We start from the raw sequence: 16,952 nt of genomic DNA, 5'->3' as shown, positions 1-16,952 counted from the left end.
CATAAAGATATATGTACATGAAGATATACACACATATATATAAAGATATATGTATATAAAGATATATATATATATACATATATATATATATATATATATATATATATATATATATATATATATATAAACAGCATCACCAGCGATTAACCACGGAAGCTTCTGCGTCGTTTGTTCGAACTGCTACAAAGTCTTGAAAAAATTAAAAATAAAAATAAAAAGGAAAAAAACACACTGGACCATGTTGTCAAATGTATATATGTATAAATATATATGTATATATGACATGGGCCAGTGTGTTTATCTCTATCTCACCCTCTCTCTCAATATATATATACATATGTATGTATATATATATAGAGAGAGATTTATGTATGTATACATGTATATATATGTAAGTAAATATATGCATATCTTTATATATATATTGGCTAAACTGGCAATATGACCATCCCCAAGTACAACAACATATATATATATATATATGTTGTTGTACTTGGGGATGGTCATATTGCCAGTTTAGCCAATATATATATAAAGATATGCATATATTTACTTACATATATATACATGTATACATACATAAATCTCTCTATATATATATATATACATACATATGTATATATATATTGAGAGAGAGGGTGAGATAGAGATAAACACACTGGCCCATGTCATATATACATATATATTTATACATATATACATTTGACAACATGGTCCAGTGTGTTTTTTTCCTTTTTATTTTTATTTTTAATTTTTTCAAGACTTTGTAGCAGTTCGAACAAACGACGCAGAAGCTTCCGTGGTTAATCGCTGGTGATGCTGTTTAGTCCCAGCCTTTCGATTCATATTCCAGTCGCATCCATCACTCCTTTGTACGCAGTATATAAAGGATTCCATTTATTTGGTATTGTTAATGACACACATTGAACCAATCGACCTTGGATGTAATCCCAATAGAACCTTATTGATATTTACCGTTGTATATTAATATTTTTTTTCTGTTATATTTTAAACGACGAAAAAATTTTTTAACATGAGCTTCCTTGATCAGAGACGACCAGGGGTTAAAACAAACTAAAAGATTGTGTGTTCGCCTGCACGTTTGAATGTTTCTATTAAACTAAAATAATATTAAAAATTAATAATGTAATGTCATTTTTTAAGGCTGTTGGGTTGTAACCTTAGATTTGACAGCTATTTTTAGCAGGTTGTGCGACTAGATTGACTCTCTCGTGTGTTCGTTGTTTAAAAACAGGTCAACCCCCATTGGAAAGGCCTATCATTAAAAGTATTCAACCGTAACCATTGTATCTCTGTAGGAGTATGGTGAACTATAATTATCTCATTATCTGATGTGTCATTCTTCCAAAGACTGTAAGGTGTGATCTGAAGGAAATCTGCCTGCTATTTCTAGCGGATTGAATATCATACAGAATAGTCACGGGCAACATGGTTCGCGGAACTTTATGAATGGCACACATAACGAAAAATTACCTTGAATTTATTAATAGTGCGGCCCGTTTCTCAGAAAAAGGCTGTCCATACCTGATCTAGAAGCTCTCAGGTTGGTTCGTCTTAAGTAATAGATACCGGCTTACATACTTTCTACATCCATCTTTATTACACAAATAACAATTCTGAATCAATCGAAGTATCAACCTAGCTTTCGATTCCCGATTGTAATCTACTTTTTTTTTATTTTCTGTCACTTACGTTACAAAGCCGCTTATAAAGTGTTTGTTTTTGTTTTTTAAATCTCGCTCGCCACTTCTTGCGAGCCGGAGGAGGAGGAGGAAGAGGTGAAGGAATAGTGATGTCATGATGCTGATGATGAAATAAATTTTGCCGAGCTTCTTTATATAATCACTTTCAGTTTTGTTTGGCGTGCAATTCGGGAGAAGTACTCCTTATAATATAAATTATTTCCTTACGTTTGTTCATTGGTTCTTTTGCATTTTCTATTCCTTTTACACACACACACACTCATATATATATGTGTATATAGTCTTTGTGCACAGATTGTCGATATAAACTGGTTTCATAAACATCAAATTTGTCCTTACTCTATTTGAGTTTATTAGCATCAAACTTCTAAACAATGAGCTCTGATATGGACCGTAAGTGTAAACAATTTTTCTTTTTCTTTCTTTCTTATCCTGATATTTTTGAATTTACTAATTTTAAATTAGTATATAATTTCATATATTTACTAACTGTTTTTTTTTTTTTTTCATTTGTGTTCTCTGTTTTGTCCAATTTTCTAATTTATTTTGTAAAACGGTAAACACCGTGAAGGCAATAAAATTTCATATGTTTATTGTAAAAAAAAAAATCTATTGTTAAACTTTGTTTTCAACATTTAACATGTAATTCTTGTTATAAAGTTGTCTGCTAGAATTGTTATGTTTGTTTACATTTTAAGACTTGAAATTGCATAATTTGAACAACACACAAATATGTGTTTATTCATTGAATCATATAATATAGGCAGCTTCTAAGTAACTAAGCTACTGCTTTTAAAAGGAGGATACATTGTCTGAGAAAGGGAAAACGGTATTGTCGCGACTGGAATACCTTGAATCATAGGGCCTGCCCGACCAAAGCTAACATGGGACCAAACAAACAACTGGAATTATAAAATTAAAATAACTGTAAAAGACTGAACTATTTCCTTAAATAATGTCAGTAGACAACATCTTAAAAGATAAACGTAGACAAATGTCAATAGTTAAGATATTGAACGTAATTTACGACTAGACTCAAAAGTTCTCCGTAAGAAGTTCGAAGTTAGTTCAACTGATAACGTTCTTAATTATATATTTTTTAAAAATGTAATTTGATGTTAAAGTCTATAGAATGTTACACAACCTATATATTTTTTTTATTTATTTAACTATAATAACGCGTTTTATTAAACTATTTTCTGAAATAATCATACCATAAGTATTTTGCACTGGTTGACAGAGCGAATTGTTGATACTGCACATTCTCTCCGATTACTAATTGAAAGCAGCTACAGCACCGGACTAGATAGATATCAAACAATATTTTTCTATAGTTCTTCCGTACCCGGTTTATCTTTATCGTTCATATCCTTTGGATCGAGAGGAGTAAGAAACTAGGGATAGTTTCTAACGATAATTAATCTTTATAGTCCAAAAAGGTGAATATTAACGTCTTCAATTGAATTGAAATTTTAGATGGGTTAAAGTGTTTTGTCGAAATATAAATGTCTCAACTGGGACATGGTGGGATTAACATGGATTTTTCACGCTGAAATTTCTGTAGAAATTGTTCCTATCATTGTTATGAAACCTAAAACATACAGCCCTCTCTTTACCGATGTTGGTAGGTATCAACTGTGAAATTATAAGTACTTCATATGGAAAAATGAGATGCTGGTACCAGTGACTTAGACCTCTGTAAGCCCAACGCATTAAGGACATATCTACATCAGTGGTTCTCAATCGGAGTCCATGAGATTTTGTTAAAATTTATGATCAAACCACAAGATATTTTCACAATTTTCTCATATGGTTCCTAACAATATTTAATTCTAAAAATATATTAGGATTTTTTAAACATCGAATGGCTATGAAGGGCCACCCAAGTAAAATAGGAATCGAAGGGGTCCGTAGATAAAGAATAATTGAGAACCTCTGCTCTATATGATCGTTTGAACTGTTAGCAATAGCAGTTAAATCTCCTTCAGTTTACAATCCCATCAACACATTCTTGTTCTCTTTTATTCGCTTTAACTTGTCTCAGTCATTTGACTGCGGCCATGCTGAAGCACCGCCTTTAGTTAAGCAAATCGACCCCAGGACTTATTCTTTGTAAGCCTAGTACTTATTCTATCGGCCTCTTTTGCCGAACCGCTAAGTTACGGGGACGTAAACACACCAGCATCAGTTGTCAAGCGATGTTGGGAAGACAAACACACACACACACACACACACACACACACACACATATATATACGACGGGCTTCTTTCAGTTTCCGTCTACCAAATCCACTCACAAGGCTTAGGTTGGCCTGAGGCTATAGCAGAAGACACTTGCCCAAGGTGCCACGAAGTGGGACTGAACCCAGAACCATGTGCTTGATAAGCAAGCTACTTACCACACAGCCACTCCTACGCCTATAAAGTGCTAAAAAATTTTATGATAAGGAAAAAGAAGGGAAAGGATATTAAGCGTTTTGGTGTAACTATGTGTGTAACCAAACATTAATATCAAATTGTGAAATCCAGTAAGGATAGTTTGATTAGTGTTATATCTACGGTAGGTTATTTAATTTGAGTGTTACTGATAATACTAAATAATGCAGTCTTATGTGTAGGAAAAAAAAGAGACAAGGTAGTAATGGTTGGAACGCTTCTGATCGTAGGCCTACTCAATAAGGGCTTGTCCAAAGCTAAACAACAATAATTTCTGTATATCATTACTCTTGCATATTAGTACTACTTGCTAAAAGGTGGATTTACTTTTCAAGATTACGAAATATTGCAATCCTGAACTGTTAACATTTGATGTTCATTTTCCATGATGGCATGAGATGGACGGTTTGACTGGAGCTAGCAAACTGTTCAGGCACCGATTGTCTGTTTTGGCATGGTTACTACGGCTCAATGGCCTTCCTGACACAACCGCTTCATAGACTGTGCTGGGTACTTTTTTACATGCCACTGGCCTGGGGGCATTTATGTGACATTGACATGAATGCATTGTACGTAGCATTGGCACAAGTGAATGTGGTAACTTTTTAAAAAAATTAGTCTTAGAAAGTTGAAGTGAAAAGAATCAGTAGAGACAAGTCAGGATTTCTAACATAAGCACAAATTTATACATTATGGAAGAGGGAACTGTAGCTTAAATTAACCCTAGTGCTGGTATTTATTTTATTGATCACGAAAAGATTAACGACAAAGTCAACCACTGTGTGATGTGAACTCAGAATATAAAAAAGTATCGTTCGATCGAGGTCGTTGCCATTGCCACTGGACTGGCTCCCGTGCAGGTGGCATGTAAAAACACCTTTTTGAGCGTGGCCATTGCCAGTATCATGTGACTGGCCCTCGTGCCGGTGGCACGTAAAAGCACCCACTACACTCTCGGAATGGTTGGCGTTAGGAAGGGCATCCAGCTGTAGAAACTCTGCCAGATCAGATTGGAGCCTGGTGCAGCCTTCTGGCTTGCCAGTCTTCAGTCAAATCGTCCAACCCATGCTAGCATGGAAAGCGGACGTTAAACGATGATGAGGGCATTTTGTTCAGCACTTGGCCAATTCTACCACTGCATAAGAGAAAAAGAATATATATTGGTTGAGAGTAAAAATGTAGGAATAGGCCAAAGATTAGAAACAAAGTTTAGAATATTGAGTATGACCTTTTCATGACTATTGAGACTGGTTAGAAGGAAGAAAGGAATTTGTTTTCAGACTAAGACCTTGTCTGAATGTATACTTGTATTCAAGGTACTCAAAAACCAGGTGGTGGTGTTATACTAGACATGACAGATTATGTTTTCCTAAGAACAAAACAGTCCCTCCAATGAGCTTTCACACAATATATACATAGTCTTGGACTACCTCTTGAAAGATCCTCATAGAAATAACACTTTTTTTAATTAATCATATGCATTGATTAGACACATTAAGTGAAATGGCAACAACTGGAGACTGAAACTGTTATAGATTTGTAGGGTAGACATAATAGCAAAAAAAAAAAAAATCTGTATTTTTAAATATATAGCTTGATGAAAATATATTAAAATATAAGGAAAGGTAACCATGGAAAAATGAATTACAATGAAAGAAAAAAAAATGCAGAATATAAAGTGGCTGGCATTTGGAAGGGCATCCAGCTGTGAAATCTTATTTCTTTACTGCCCTCAAGGGGCTACACACAGAGGGGACAAACAAGGACAGACAAACAGATTAAGTCGATTATATCGATCCCAGTGCATAGCTGGTACTTATTTAATCAACCCCGAAAGGGTGAAAGGCAAAGTCGACCTCGGCAGAATTTGAACTCAGAACATAACGGTAAACGAAATACTGCTGGGTTTTTTCGCCCGGCACACTAACGTTTCTGCCAGCTCACCACCTTTGTGGCTGTGAAATCATGCCAAAACTAACCTTGCCTGTGCTAGTGCCTCATAAAAAGCACTGAGTCCACTCTGCAGAGTGGTTGGTGTCAGGAAGGGCATCCAGCCATAAAAACCCTGCCAAAACAGACACAGTAGCCTGGGGTAGCCTTCTACCTGGCTGGCTCTTGTCAACCATCCTACCCATGCATGCATGGAAGACTGACATTAAACGATGATGATGATGATATATAGAATTTATAATTTATGAATATTACATGAACAGTATTTTGAAAACAAGGTGTTTAATATCTAATTTCATATATATATGTATATATTTGTGTGTGTATGTGAAATTGATATAAGAAATATAATTTATGATATAAATTTGCAGTTTTATTTTGATTAAAATACCAGCAACTTACAGTAAAACCCCTCACTACAATTTGCCTACATTTAGCATCTCTGACTGTCACTCACTCTACTCCATTTGTTTTAGTTTCCCTTTTCCCAATATGACCAACAGGACACATTGCATCTTATCATATACAAGATTAATCTTTCTAATTATTTATATATCCTTTCAATGCAATTAGCTTATGCAAGCTCTCTTTTATCTTAATTGTGTGTAGTTCCTTGCTCTGTAATTAGAATTGTTAATGTGTTTTTTTTTTTTATTAATTGGTTCAATTAAATCTATTTTTGTTTATTCATATAGCTGAAAAAACACTGAAGTTTCTTGAAGATCTTCACATAGATTTAAATGCTGGTAAAGGTTTGTATGTTTTGTTGAGTATGTATATATTATTTTTGATTAGTTTACCTTACATTTTGGTGGAGTTGAGAAAACAAGTACTGTATTTTCCCATGTATAAGAGGCACTCTTACATGAGACAAACCCCTATTCTTTTGTGGAAAAAACAAATTTAATATTTCATCTTCCACACAGCATCACATCTCTAATACAGTTGCATTAAACATGTGGCAATTTTTTGTTCCATTAAAAATTTTTTTTTTAAAGTACATCTTATACACCGGCATATACAGTACATCTTATACACTGGCATATAAGATGTACATAAAAGTACATCTTATACACCGGCATATACATAATAATATTCTTGAATTAAGAGAATTCATTATGCCCTGTCCTGTACAGAAATGATCTTATGTTTTTGAAAAGGTAAATTCTTTATTAATAAGCTAATGTTGATAAATTTTCAAACTAAACATTAAATTGTACAGATTTCACCTGTTGTGGAATACCTTCAAATGAGTCATATGTACTCTACTTCCTTATCTAAGTTGTGACAAAGGAGTAATTCACTTGTAGAAGTTGTTACTCTAATAATTTACGGCTATCCCAAAGTAAAGCAGTAGATTAAATAGAAACATCACGTATTTTAAAACGAACAATAGAAAATAAAAGTCTGCCCACAAGATCTGTATATGACAAATATTACAGATAAATCTTTGTCAATACGGAAGAGGTGTAAATTTTAAATAGGCTTGCTGTTGCTCTCTTAATATTCTTGCTACACCCTTTCCTACTGCTACTCTTTCTTTTACTAACTTGTACCTTTTCTAATGCTACTACAATTCTTTCTATTACTCTGAATTTATAAGTTGTTACTATAACTGGTAAGTTACTACCAAACAATGTAACTGTCCTTTCCTACTGTACCTCATTTTCCAGACTCTGTGCTAAACACTCATCCAAGAATGAAAACCTTCTGAAACATGCTCCCTGCCCACATCTTCCTTGCAACTATGAAACAAAAGTTGTATTGAATTTTTAATTCCATAAACCATCAGATGCAATACTCAGACACACCAGTGAGTCTAAGATGCAATGTTCAGACACGTCAGTGAGAGTTCACATTCACGCTTACTCAACTGGTGAAAAATAGCCACTTCATCTATGCTAAATCACACTGCGCCATCTTAAATAATGAATGATTCATTGGAAAATGTAGTCCATGATATACAGAAAGACAAGATGGTCACAGCTGGAACACTTTTTATCATATGTATACTTGCTTAGAGTTGAACCATTGTTTAAACAATAATAACCAGTGCAAAGGAGCGAAGGATATGACCACGGTCCATTTTCCTTGAGCTGTATAATAATATATTTTACAAATCGTCCAACCCAAGCTAGCATGGAAAGCGGACGTTAAACGATGATGATGATGATGATGATGATGATATTTTCATCGAGCTGTATAATAATATATTTTAATATATTTTCATCAAGCTATATAATAATATATTTTGATATATTTTCATCAAGCTATATAATAATATATTTTAATATATTTTCATCAAGCTGTATAATAATATATTTTAATATATTTTCATCAAGCTATATAATAATATATTTTGATATATTTTCATCAAGCTATATAATAATATATTTTAATATATTTTCATTGAGCTGTATAATAATATATTTAAATATATTTTCATCGAGCTATATAATATATTTAAAAATACAGAATTTTTTTTTTTGCTATTATGTCTGCCCTACAAATCTATAACAGTTTCAGTTTCCAGTTGTTGCCATTTCACTTAATGTGTCTAATCAATGCATATGATTAATTTAAAAAATGTGTTATTTCTATGTTTATGTCACATTGTAAGCTTTTCAGACGAGGTCACATAGAACTGAAAAGAGTAATAATTTACAGTGTTGCAGATCCACTGAGCCCATCCCAGTATGAATAAATAAATATTAAGCATTAAAACTCGATGATGTTCATCATTGTTGTTGTTAGCGCTTAGCTTTCGAATCAACTTTGATGACAAACCTAATATCAAAATCATTCAAGCTATAATCATCCTGTCTAATTTTCATGAAATAAGCTGTTTGGCTAAGATAGGGTGTAGTAGTTTTTCAACAAAAATGTCACCTCATCCATATTATCAAATGTATGTATTCTTTTTAAAGAAGGTAGTGTGTTATTTTAGGAAATTTGGTTGTGACTTCTAGCATCCATATCTCCTGTGTAGTTGAGCTACCATGAAGAGGTTCTTTCGTTGACCTGTTTATGATGATGATGAGGAGGAGGAGGAGGAGGATGGTAATATCTGAATAGACCATAATCTCTCACTCAGCAATTTTCACTGTTAGAATTATAACTTTGGGCAAGTTTTTGTAGGCTGACACAATTTAGCTATTGAACGCTAGCGCTTTACTGTTACTTGGGTTCATCTCAATTTCCTAGAAAATGAATTAGGTAGAAATACTGGTTGTTTGAGAATAGTATTCAAAACAACTAATATGTTGATTTATTTTGTTATTTATTTATCTCACTATTTTTAGCATTTTATTTCATTAATCTCCTAAAATAGTAAATTTCAGTTTATCTTTCCCTTTCTTTTCTTTGTCTTTTGATAAGAAAAAAAAGAGAAAAAATGATTAACGTAGATTTCTTTTAACATTTAAAGATTTTAAAAGTTGGTCTAATATATTTTGATTTTCTATACGTTTTCACTGTTAACACTTTTTGAACTGACTTGTGTTACCTTCTATTATTAATTCCGTTCACATTTAAGATGTCTTATAGCAGTGGTTTCCAAACTCAGATTAATTACCCCACCTTGGGTAAAATCCATATTTGGCTGGGATAATATCAGTGATGCAAGGATAAGTACTTTACCAATTCTGCCAACCCAATGCTTTCTTCCACGCTTTTGCTTTCTCCCAAATGACTGCATAATAGTAGAAGAAATAGCAGTAGTAATAATAACAATGATAATAATGATGATGATGATGATTTCCTAAGCACAAGGCCTCAAATTTGGGTCGGGTGTTGCCAATTTAATAAACTCCAGTACTTGACATGTACTATACTATAACCCTAGTATATGACAGGTACTGTATTTTATTGATTCCGGAAGGATGAAAGACAAAGTTGACTTTGATTAGGATTTTAAATAATAACAGGTCACAAATTCTTGGTGAGATTTGAGCTCAGAAGTTAGAGTAAAAATAATAACTCTATATAATTGCTACCCTATAAAATAATACAAATTTAGCTGGATCACTACCAAATAATATAACACAACGCATATTCTACACCATCAATGCCCAATAAAATAGTACAACGCATGTGCTTGCATAAATGATACCCAGCACTAAGACACCAATAATTCACATTTATCACCTGTCAATATAACCCAACCCACACAGCACATACTCCACACCATTGGCCCCTAACTGTTGGGCTGCAGACCAACCAGATCATGTATCATTTGAAACAGGGTTACAAAGAAAGAATAGATTTTAAAATTTTATTTCTACTTTATTGACTATCACAGTCTGAAGGGCATTTTTGCATTATATATGTAATATGGGTGTCTTGTATATGCTGTAACTAAATTATATATTATGCATTTTGTGTTTTGTTATGCACGTGATCCCCTGGTCCATGAAAAACTGTCTTGCATGATACCAGTCTGTGGTGCAAAAAAGTTGGGAACTGCTGCTCTATGCAATCACTGGCCAATACTAAAACACAACACCAATCTCATAGCATGTATAAAATATGAACCCTGCCTAACAAAATAACACAGTTCACATTGTCCATGCTCTACACAACAGATGGAAAACTAAAATAATGTTGAAACAACAAAACTGATTTAGAAGTCAAACTAAATTCTATATTCTGCACATACATTCATCATCATCATCATTTATTGTTTTAAATCTGGGTTTTGTCCCCATTAACGGTGGTGGCCAGATCTACCTCAGTGCCATAGCAACTGAGGTAGGTAGGTGCAGCCCACCCCAACCTTTGGGCTGGCTGGTGCCCATTCTCCTTTGCTATCATGAGGCTTTTTTGGAACTGGATTTCCTACATTGAGCATGCATTTGCTTACTCCAAACCTCAGTTTCTAGACACAAGTGGTCCTGAGACCAAGGCCTCTACCACGATTTTTAAGAAATGTGGTGGAAAATTAGCTCAGGAAGGCAGGGATGCTACTTCCTGAGACCCCTTTCAGAGCCCCACTGCATACGTTAGAAACACTAAATTACACCTAGTGGTAAAAACTCTCATAAAACTGTTTAAAATATGATAAACTATAATAACAGCTTCAACCATAGTAATAATAATAAAAGAATTGAACCCACAGTCTTATGACTGTGAACCCAATGCCTAATCACAAGGCCATATACCTTCAATAATAATTCAATAATTCTTTCCTAACAGCTGGATGCATTTAACATCACTCCGACTTGAAGTTATAAAAGGTTCTCTCAAAATATTTTATATATTTTATTAGACAGTTTCTTTACTAGGACTCGTATTCATCATCAACAATGCATGCTGTAAAGGATAGCCTTTTGTCTGCTCAAGATATGCCGATACAAAAGAGAACACATCGAAAATATTATGCAGAGTCAAGACAAAGAATGCGGTGGACAAAGGAAATGAATTTAGATATTGTCCTCTGCTACTTCAAGGCCATTATAAATTCTTCCACATCATACAGGCGATCAATGCATCGAAACTGGAAAGAACTATATCCTGATACAACCTTCACCGAACAAAGAATAGCTGATCAGAAAAAACAAATATTCAGCCATGCAAATAATACCAGCACACTCAGTAACAGAGGACATTGGTTGACAAACTTAGAAGTCGAGGCTATAAAGTGTGAGTGTTACTATTTATTTGATGGTGCTGTAAATTGGGGAAAGGAAGGTTGCAATGTTAATAATAGTAATGATGATAGTATTATCATTACTATTATTGTATTAATGTCACTGATGAACTTAAGAAACAGCAATGTTAAAGATGTAGATATACTGCAATGTCATATTTTTTCAGTGGAAACTAAGCTGCGAGTTGACAACAGATATATCAGCAACAACTGACAAATTTACATAGAACATACCGAAGTATTATAGGATGTTTAATATTCGTAGAGATCAGTTCACTAAACACAGATCTGATATTGTAGTTGTCTGCTAAGTGGGTACAGGTATAGTTGTGTGGTTAAGGAAGTTTGCTTCACAACTGTGTAGTTTCTAGTTCAGTCCCACTGTATGGCACTTTACACCTTAGGTAAATGTTTTCTGTGTTAGCCTTGAGTCGACCAGTACCTTATGAGTGAAATTTGGTATATGTTTGGATGTTGTCAGCAGGACCATTCTTGTTCTTTCTTGTCAGGTTAACTTAATCTAACCACCTGGTCCTTGAGTGCTTTAGTGTAGTCTACAATCAAATTAGGATTCCTGCCTGAGGTTTGATACTTTCTTGTCTTCTTCCCTTTTTCCCACCAGTTACAGAAATCCTGGAAAGTGCCATGGGTATTGTCTTTCCTTTCCTGACCAAGCTAAATTGATATAAAGCCTATTGACCATAGTATAGTCCATCTTTATCGCTGTCATCATCATCATTGTTTTAGCATCTATTTTTTCTATGCTGTCTTGGGTTGGACAGGATATAAGATCCAAAATTTATGTCATCTCATCTCTGCAGTTCTGACCTCTTCATCTCTTCTTCCTAAGGCTTCTTCTGCTATGGGTACCTTCCATTGTTAGCACTTATACTCTAGTTCTTTGCACATCTATACCAAGGCAACTGTCTCTCATGCATGTATCAGTCAATGCCTCTAATGCCCAGCTACTATTTCAGCTCACTTGTACTTCAGTACTTTAACTTTCATGCACGTTAATGTCTTCCATACTCAAATCATTTCTCTTCAACCTCTCTCAATGCCATGCAGTATTATTAAAGGTGTCTCTATACTTGTGGTTCTCAGACAGTTCACCTCAAGGGCCTTCTTTGATGCACCACAGATTTTTTAATATAATTTACAGCTTTAGAAAATTCATACTAATGCTTCATCTTACAATTCATATTTTTTTAAATATTATATGCAAGTATTATTACAAAAATAAAGGTAAGCAAAATTTTTCCTTTTTTTTCCTAAAGTTTTAAATTTACAACAGTTTCTATTTTTCAAGCTTTCCATGTGAAGTGCACAAGTAGTTTTTTCATTTTAATGATATCTTGTGCACTGCAAAATCAAAACGGGTCAAGAACCACTGACCTACCAGGAACAAATTTCCTTCAGATAAATCACATGTTCTGTTGCATGTGAAGGATATATAGGACTATGTGGTCCTAAATATACAAAAAGATGGGATGGTCATAATTTGAATGCTTTTAAAAATAGGTCTGTTTGTTCTTGCCATAAAACTTAGCTTCTCACTTTGAGAGAATCAACTGATTCTAGGAACTGGAGCTAGAACTATGGAGCACTGAGTTCGTTTTTGTGATAATTCCATTCTACTCAACAGCTATGGCAGAATACTTACAGAATTTGTTCAACATGCTAGAGATAGCAGTAAAATCAACCTCAAAATATACCCTACCATCTTACATGTCATCATCATCATCATCATCATCGTTTAACGTCCGCTTTCCATGCTAGCATGGGTTGGACGATTTGACTGAGGACTGGTGAAACCGGATGGCAACACCAGGCTCCAGTCTGATTTGGCAGAGTTTCTACAGCTGGATGCCCTTCCTAACGCCAACCACTCAGAGAGTGTAGTGGGTGCTTTTACGTGTCACCCGCACGAAAACGGCCACGCTCGAAATGGTGTCTTTTATGTGCCACCCGCACAAGCCAGTCCAGGGGCACTGGCAACGATCTCGCTCGAAAATCCTACAGGAGCCAGTCAGGCGGTACTGGCAACGGCCACGCTCAAAATGGTGCATCTCATGTGCCACCCGCACAAGAACCAGTCCAGGGGCACTGGCAACGATCTTACTTGGCTTGCCGGGTCTTCTCACGCACAGCCCATTTCCAAAGGTCTCGGTCCGTAGTCATCGCCTCGGTGAGGCCCAATGTACGAAGGTCTTGCCTCACCACCTCAGCCCAGGTCTTCCTGGGCCTACCTCTTCCACGGGTTCCCTCAACTGTTAGGGTGTGGCACTTTTTCACGCAGCTATCCTCCTCCATTCTCACCACATGTCCATACCAGCGCAATCGTCTCTCTTGCACGCCACAACTGATGCTTCTAATGTTCAGCTTTTCTCTCAAGATACTTACACTCTGACGGGTATTCACATTGACATTACACATCCAACGGAGCATACTGGCTTCATTCCTTGCGAGCTTACGTATGTCCTCAGCAGTTACAGCCCATGTTTCACTGCCATGTAGCATGGTTGTTCGTACGCATGCGTCATACAGTCTGCCTTTTACTCTGAGTGAGAGTCCCTTTGTCGCCAGCAGGGGTAAGAGCTCTCTAAACTTTGCCCAGGCTATTCTTATTCTAGCAGAATTGCTCATACTTCTAAAAAGACTGGATGATCATGGCTGGGATACCTTTTATCATAGGTAGACCTGAAGCTAAAGAACAACAACAATAGATAAAATTAAATAAAAACCACATTACCCAAAATTGTATTGTTTTCTAAGAAATTCTACTTTTACATGTTTAGCCCCAGGTCAATCCTGATTGAGTACATCAAAGATCAAAGGCAGTCCAACCTTAACAATCCTGTAATATTTTTCCTTAACATAGTCTACCTATACAACCACATTATCCAATAAATATGATCTGACATAATGTTTTTAATTCAACAGCTAAGTTGGTGTAATTTCTTAGCTTTTCATCTAGCTTCTGCACAACAATATATTTGATCATTCAGTATTACTTTTTCTATATTCTTGTTTTGGTTTCTAACATTGAAACTGTAGCCATGCTGTCACACCACCATCAGTAATTTAATTGAGCATGTGAACATTAATTTTTATTTCATGTCTGGTGCTTATTATATTGAACTTAAGTTACAGGCCATGAAAACTACAAAATATTGGGTCGTCCCATAAATAATGCAGTTTTTTTTTTATATGTCCTTTATTTTTCAAAATTAAGATAAACAAAGTTCTTTTTTAATCTAAAATATACTCTCCATCGTTTTCTACAATGCTCTTCCATCTATCTGGTAGACTTGCAAAGCCCCTCTTCCAAAATTCACTTGTCTGTGATGAAAAATACTCTTCCAGTACTGTTCTGACCTCATCTACAGAATTCATAATTTTTCTGTCCAAATGATTTTGAAGACTGCAGAATAAATGATAATCAGACGGGGCAATGTCCAGCGAATATGGTGGGTGGGGCATCGTTTCTCTTTCAAACTGCTCCAGCCATTGGAATGTCATCCTTGCTGTGTGTGGCTGAGCATTATCCTGATGGAAGAACACCTCTCGTCTTGAAACCAAAGATGGTCGTTTTTCTTCAAGTGCTGACTTAAGCTACTCACATTAGATCTCCTTTGTTATCGCTTGGTTTGGGTTTAAAAGTTCAAAGTGAACTAAACCTTTCATATCCCACCAAACAGATAACAACACTTTATGTGGGTGAAGACCTTCTTTAGCCTGGGGTGCCAGTGTTTTTGTTTTCCCTATCTACTGTCTTCGGCACTTTTATAGAGAACCCATTTCTTGTCACCAGTCACTATTTGGTCCAAAAAAAGGTTCATTCATGAGACATGACAGCAAAGAAGAGCACACATTCACTCTCTGCGTGCGATTAGACTTGGAAAGTCTGTGAGGAACCCATTAACCCAATTTGCTGACTTTTCTGATGGCACACAGGTATCAACGAATGGTTGAATGACCAATTCCAAGCTTCTCTGCTAGTTCCTCAACAGTTACAATGGGATTTTGTTCCACCAGGATTTTTGGGACGTCCTCGTCAAGCTCTAAAGATCTTCCAGGATGGGGCTTATCTTCTAGGCTGCAGTTTCCTGCTCAGAATTTCTGGAACCACCACTGACACTGGCTTATGCTTATTGTCTGATCCCCACATACTGCATTAACATTCCTCGCACTTTCTGTTGCGTTGTTGCCTTTATTGAACTCATAAAGCAAAATATGCCAAATATGCTCCTTTGTCACTTACATCATAGCTTTGAAAAAGATAACTGTTCTCAAATCGAGCAACACTCTTCAAAACTTGTGCTAAGAATAAGATGGTAAAATTACTACCTGCTTTTATAGCAAGTTGATGCAGGTAGTTTATCCCATCCTCCTCCGACTTTTAGTTCATGCAATTGAAAAAATCTGCATTATTTATGGGATGACCCAATATAAACAACACTGGTCTTTTAATCAATGTGAAATGTAAACAAAGACATGGACACACACACATACACATACACGCACACACAGAGTTTCTCTTGACAAATTTCACACACAGGTGTAGGTTGACTCTAGTCATTTGCTCATAATGTCACTTAGTAGGATTGAGCTCAGTCATGTGGTTGCAAAGTGAACTTCTTGACCACACAACCAAGTGCCATCTTAAAGCATGAACTCACAGAGCATTTACACCAGGGCCTCACAAGTCCAGGGGTTCAATTCTACTTTGTGTATACTATGGCTTTCTATCAATAGCTAAATACTATTGGGCCCAGTACATTGTATTGCCCAAGGGCCTATAATGCTATTAAGACAGCCTTGCATAGAACCATGCTTACTAGATCAATAATTAGTGAACTTTTGTCATGGAAAATTATATTTGGCCTAGTATGCACTCTCTGGAGTTCTGTCAATAATTAGTTTGCTTTTGTCATAGAAAATAATTCAACCCCAGTATGCAACTGGTACTTAATTTTTTTAACCCCGAAAGGATGAAAGGCAAAGTTGACCTTGGTAGAATTTGAACTCAGAATGTAAAGAGAAACAAAATACCACAAAGCATTTCGCCCAGCATCCTAACGATTCTGCCAGCTCGCCATCTTATGTCATGGAAAATTATATCTGGCTTATCATGCTTTTCTGGTGGTCTGTCTCTATGCTAAAATTTCATAGTATATTTGTCATTTCTAAAA

The 16,952-nt window shown here is 35.4% G+C and overlaps 1 protein-coding gene across 16 annotated transcripts in view; it reads left to right on the top strand.

The window, feature by feature from the left end:
• Positions 1-16,952, top strand: part of LOC106869246 (mitogen-activated protein kinase kinase kinase 14) — a 68,047-nt gene that overhangs the window by 15,832 nt on the left and 35,263 nt on the right. For 4 of the 16 annotated variants that reach the window (XM_089349823.1, XM_089349824.1, XM_089349826.1 and 1 more), the window contains 2 exons: positions 6,806-6,862; positions 11,393-11,750. In XM_089349823.1, the coding sequence (XP_089205949.1) occupies positions 6,851-6,862; positions 11,393-11,750 (370 nt within the window). In that variant the 5' untranslated portion in view covers positions 6,806-6,850. Of the gene's footprint in view, positions 1-628; positions 2,118-6,805; positions 6,863-11,303; positions 11,751-16,952 lie in introns of those variants that run through there. The other 12 variants (XM_089349829.1, XM_089349830.1, XM_089349831.1 and 9 more) reach the window with 8 other exon arrangements.

Source organism: Octopus bimaculoides, chromosome 3 (genome assembly GCF_046866305.1).
Source record: "Octopus bimaculoides isolate indiv1 chromosome 3, ASM4686630v1, whole genome shotgun sequence".
NCBI lineage: Eukaryota > Metazoa > Mollusca > Cephalopoda > Octopoda > Octopodidae > Octopus > Octopus bimaculoides.
This window is presented reverse-complemented; position numbering and strand designations above follow the sequence as displayed.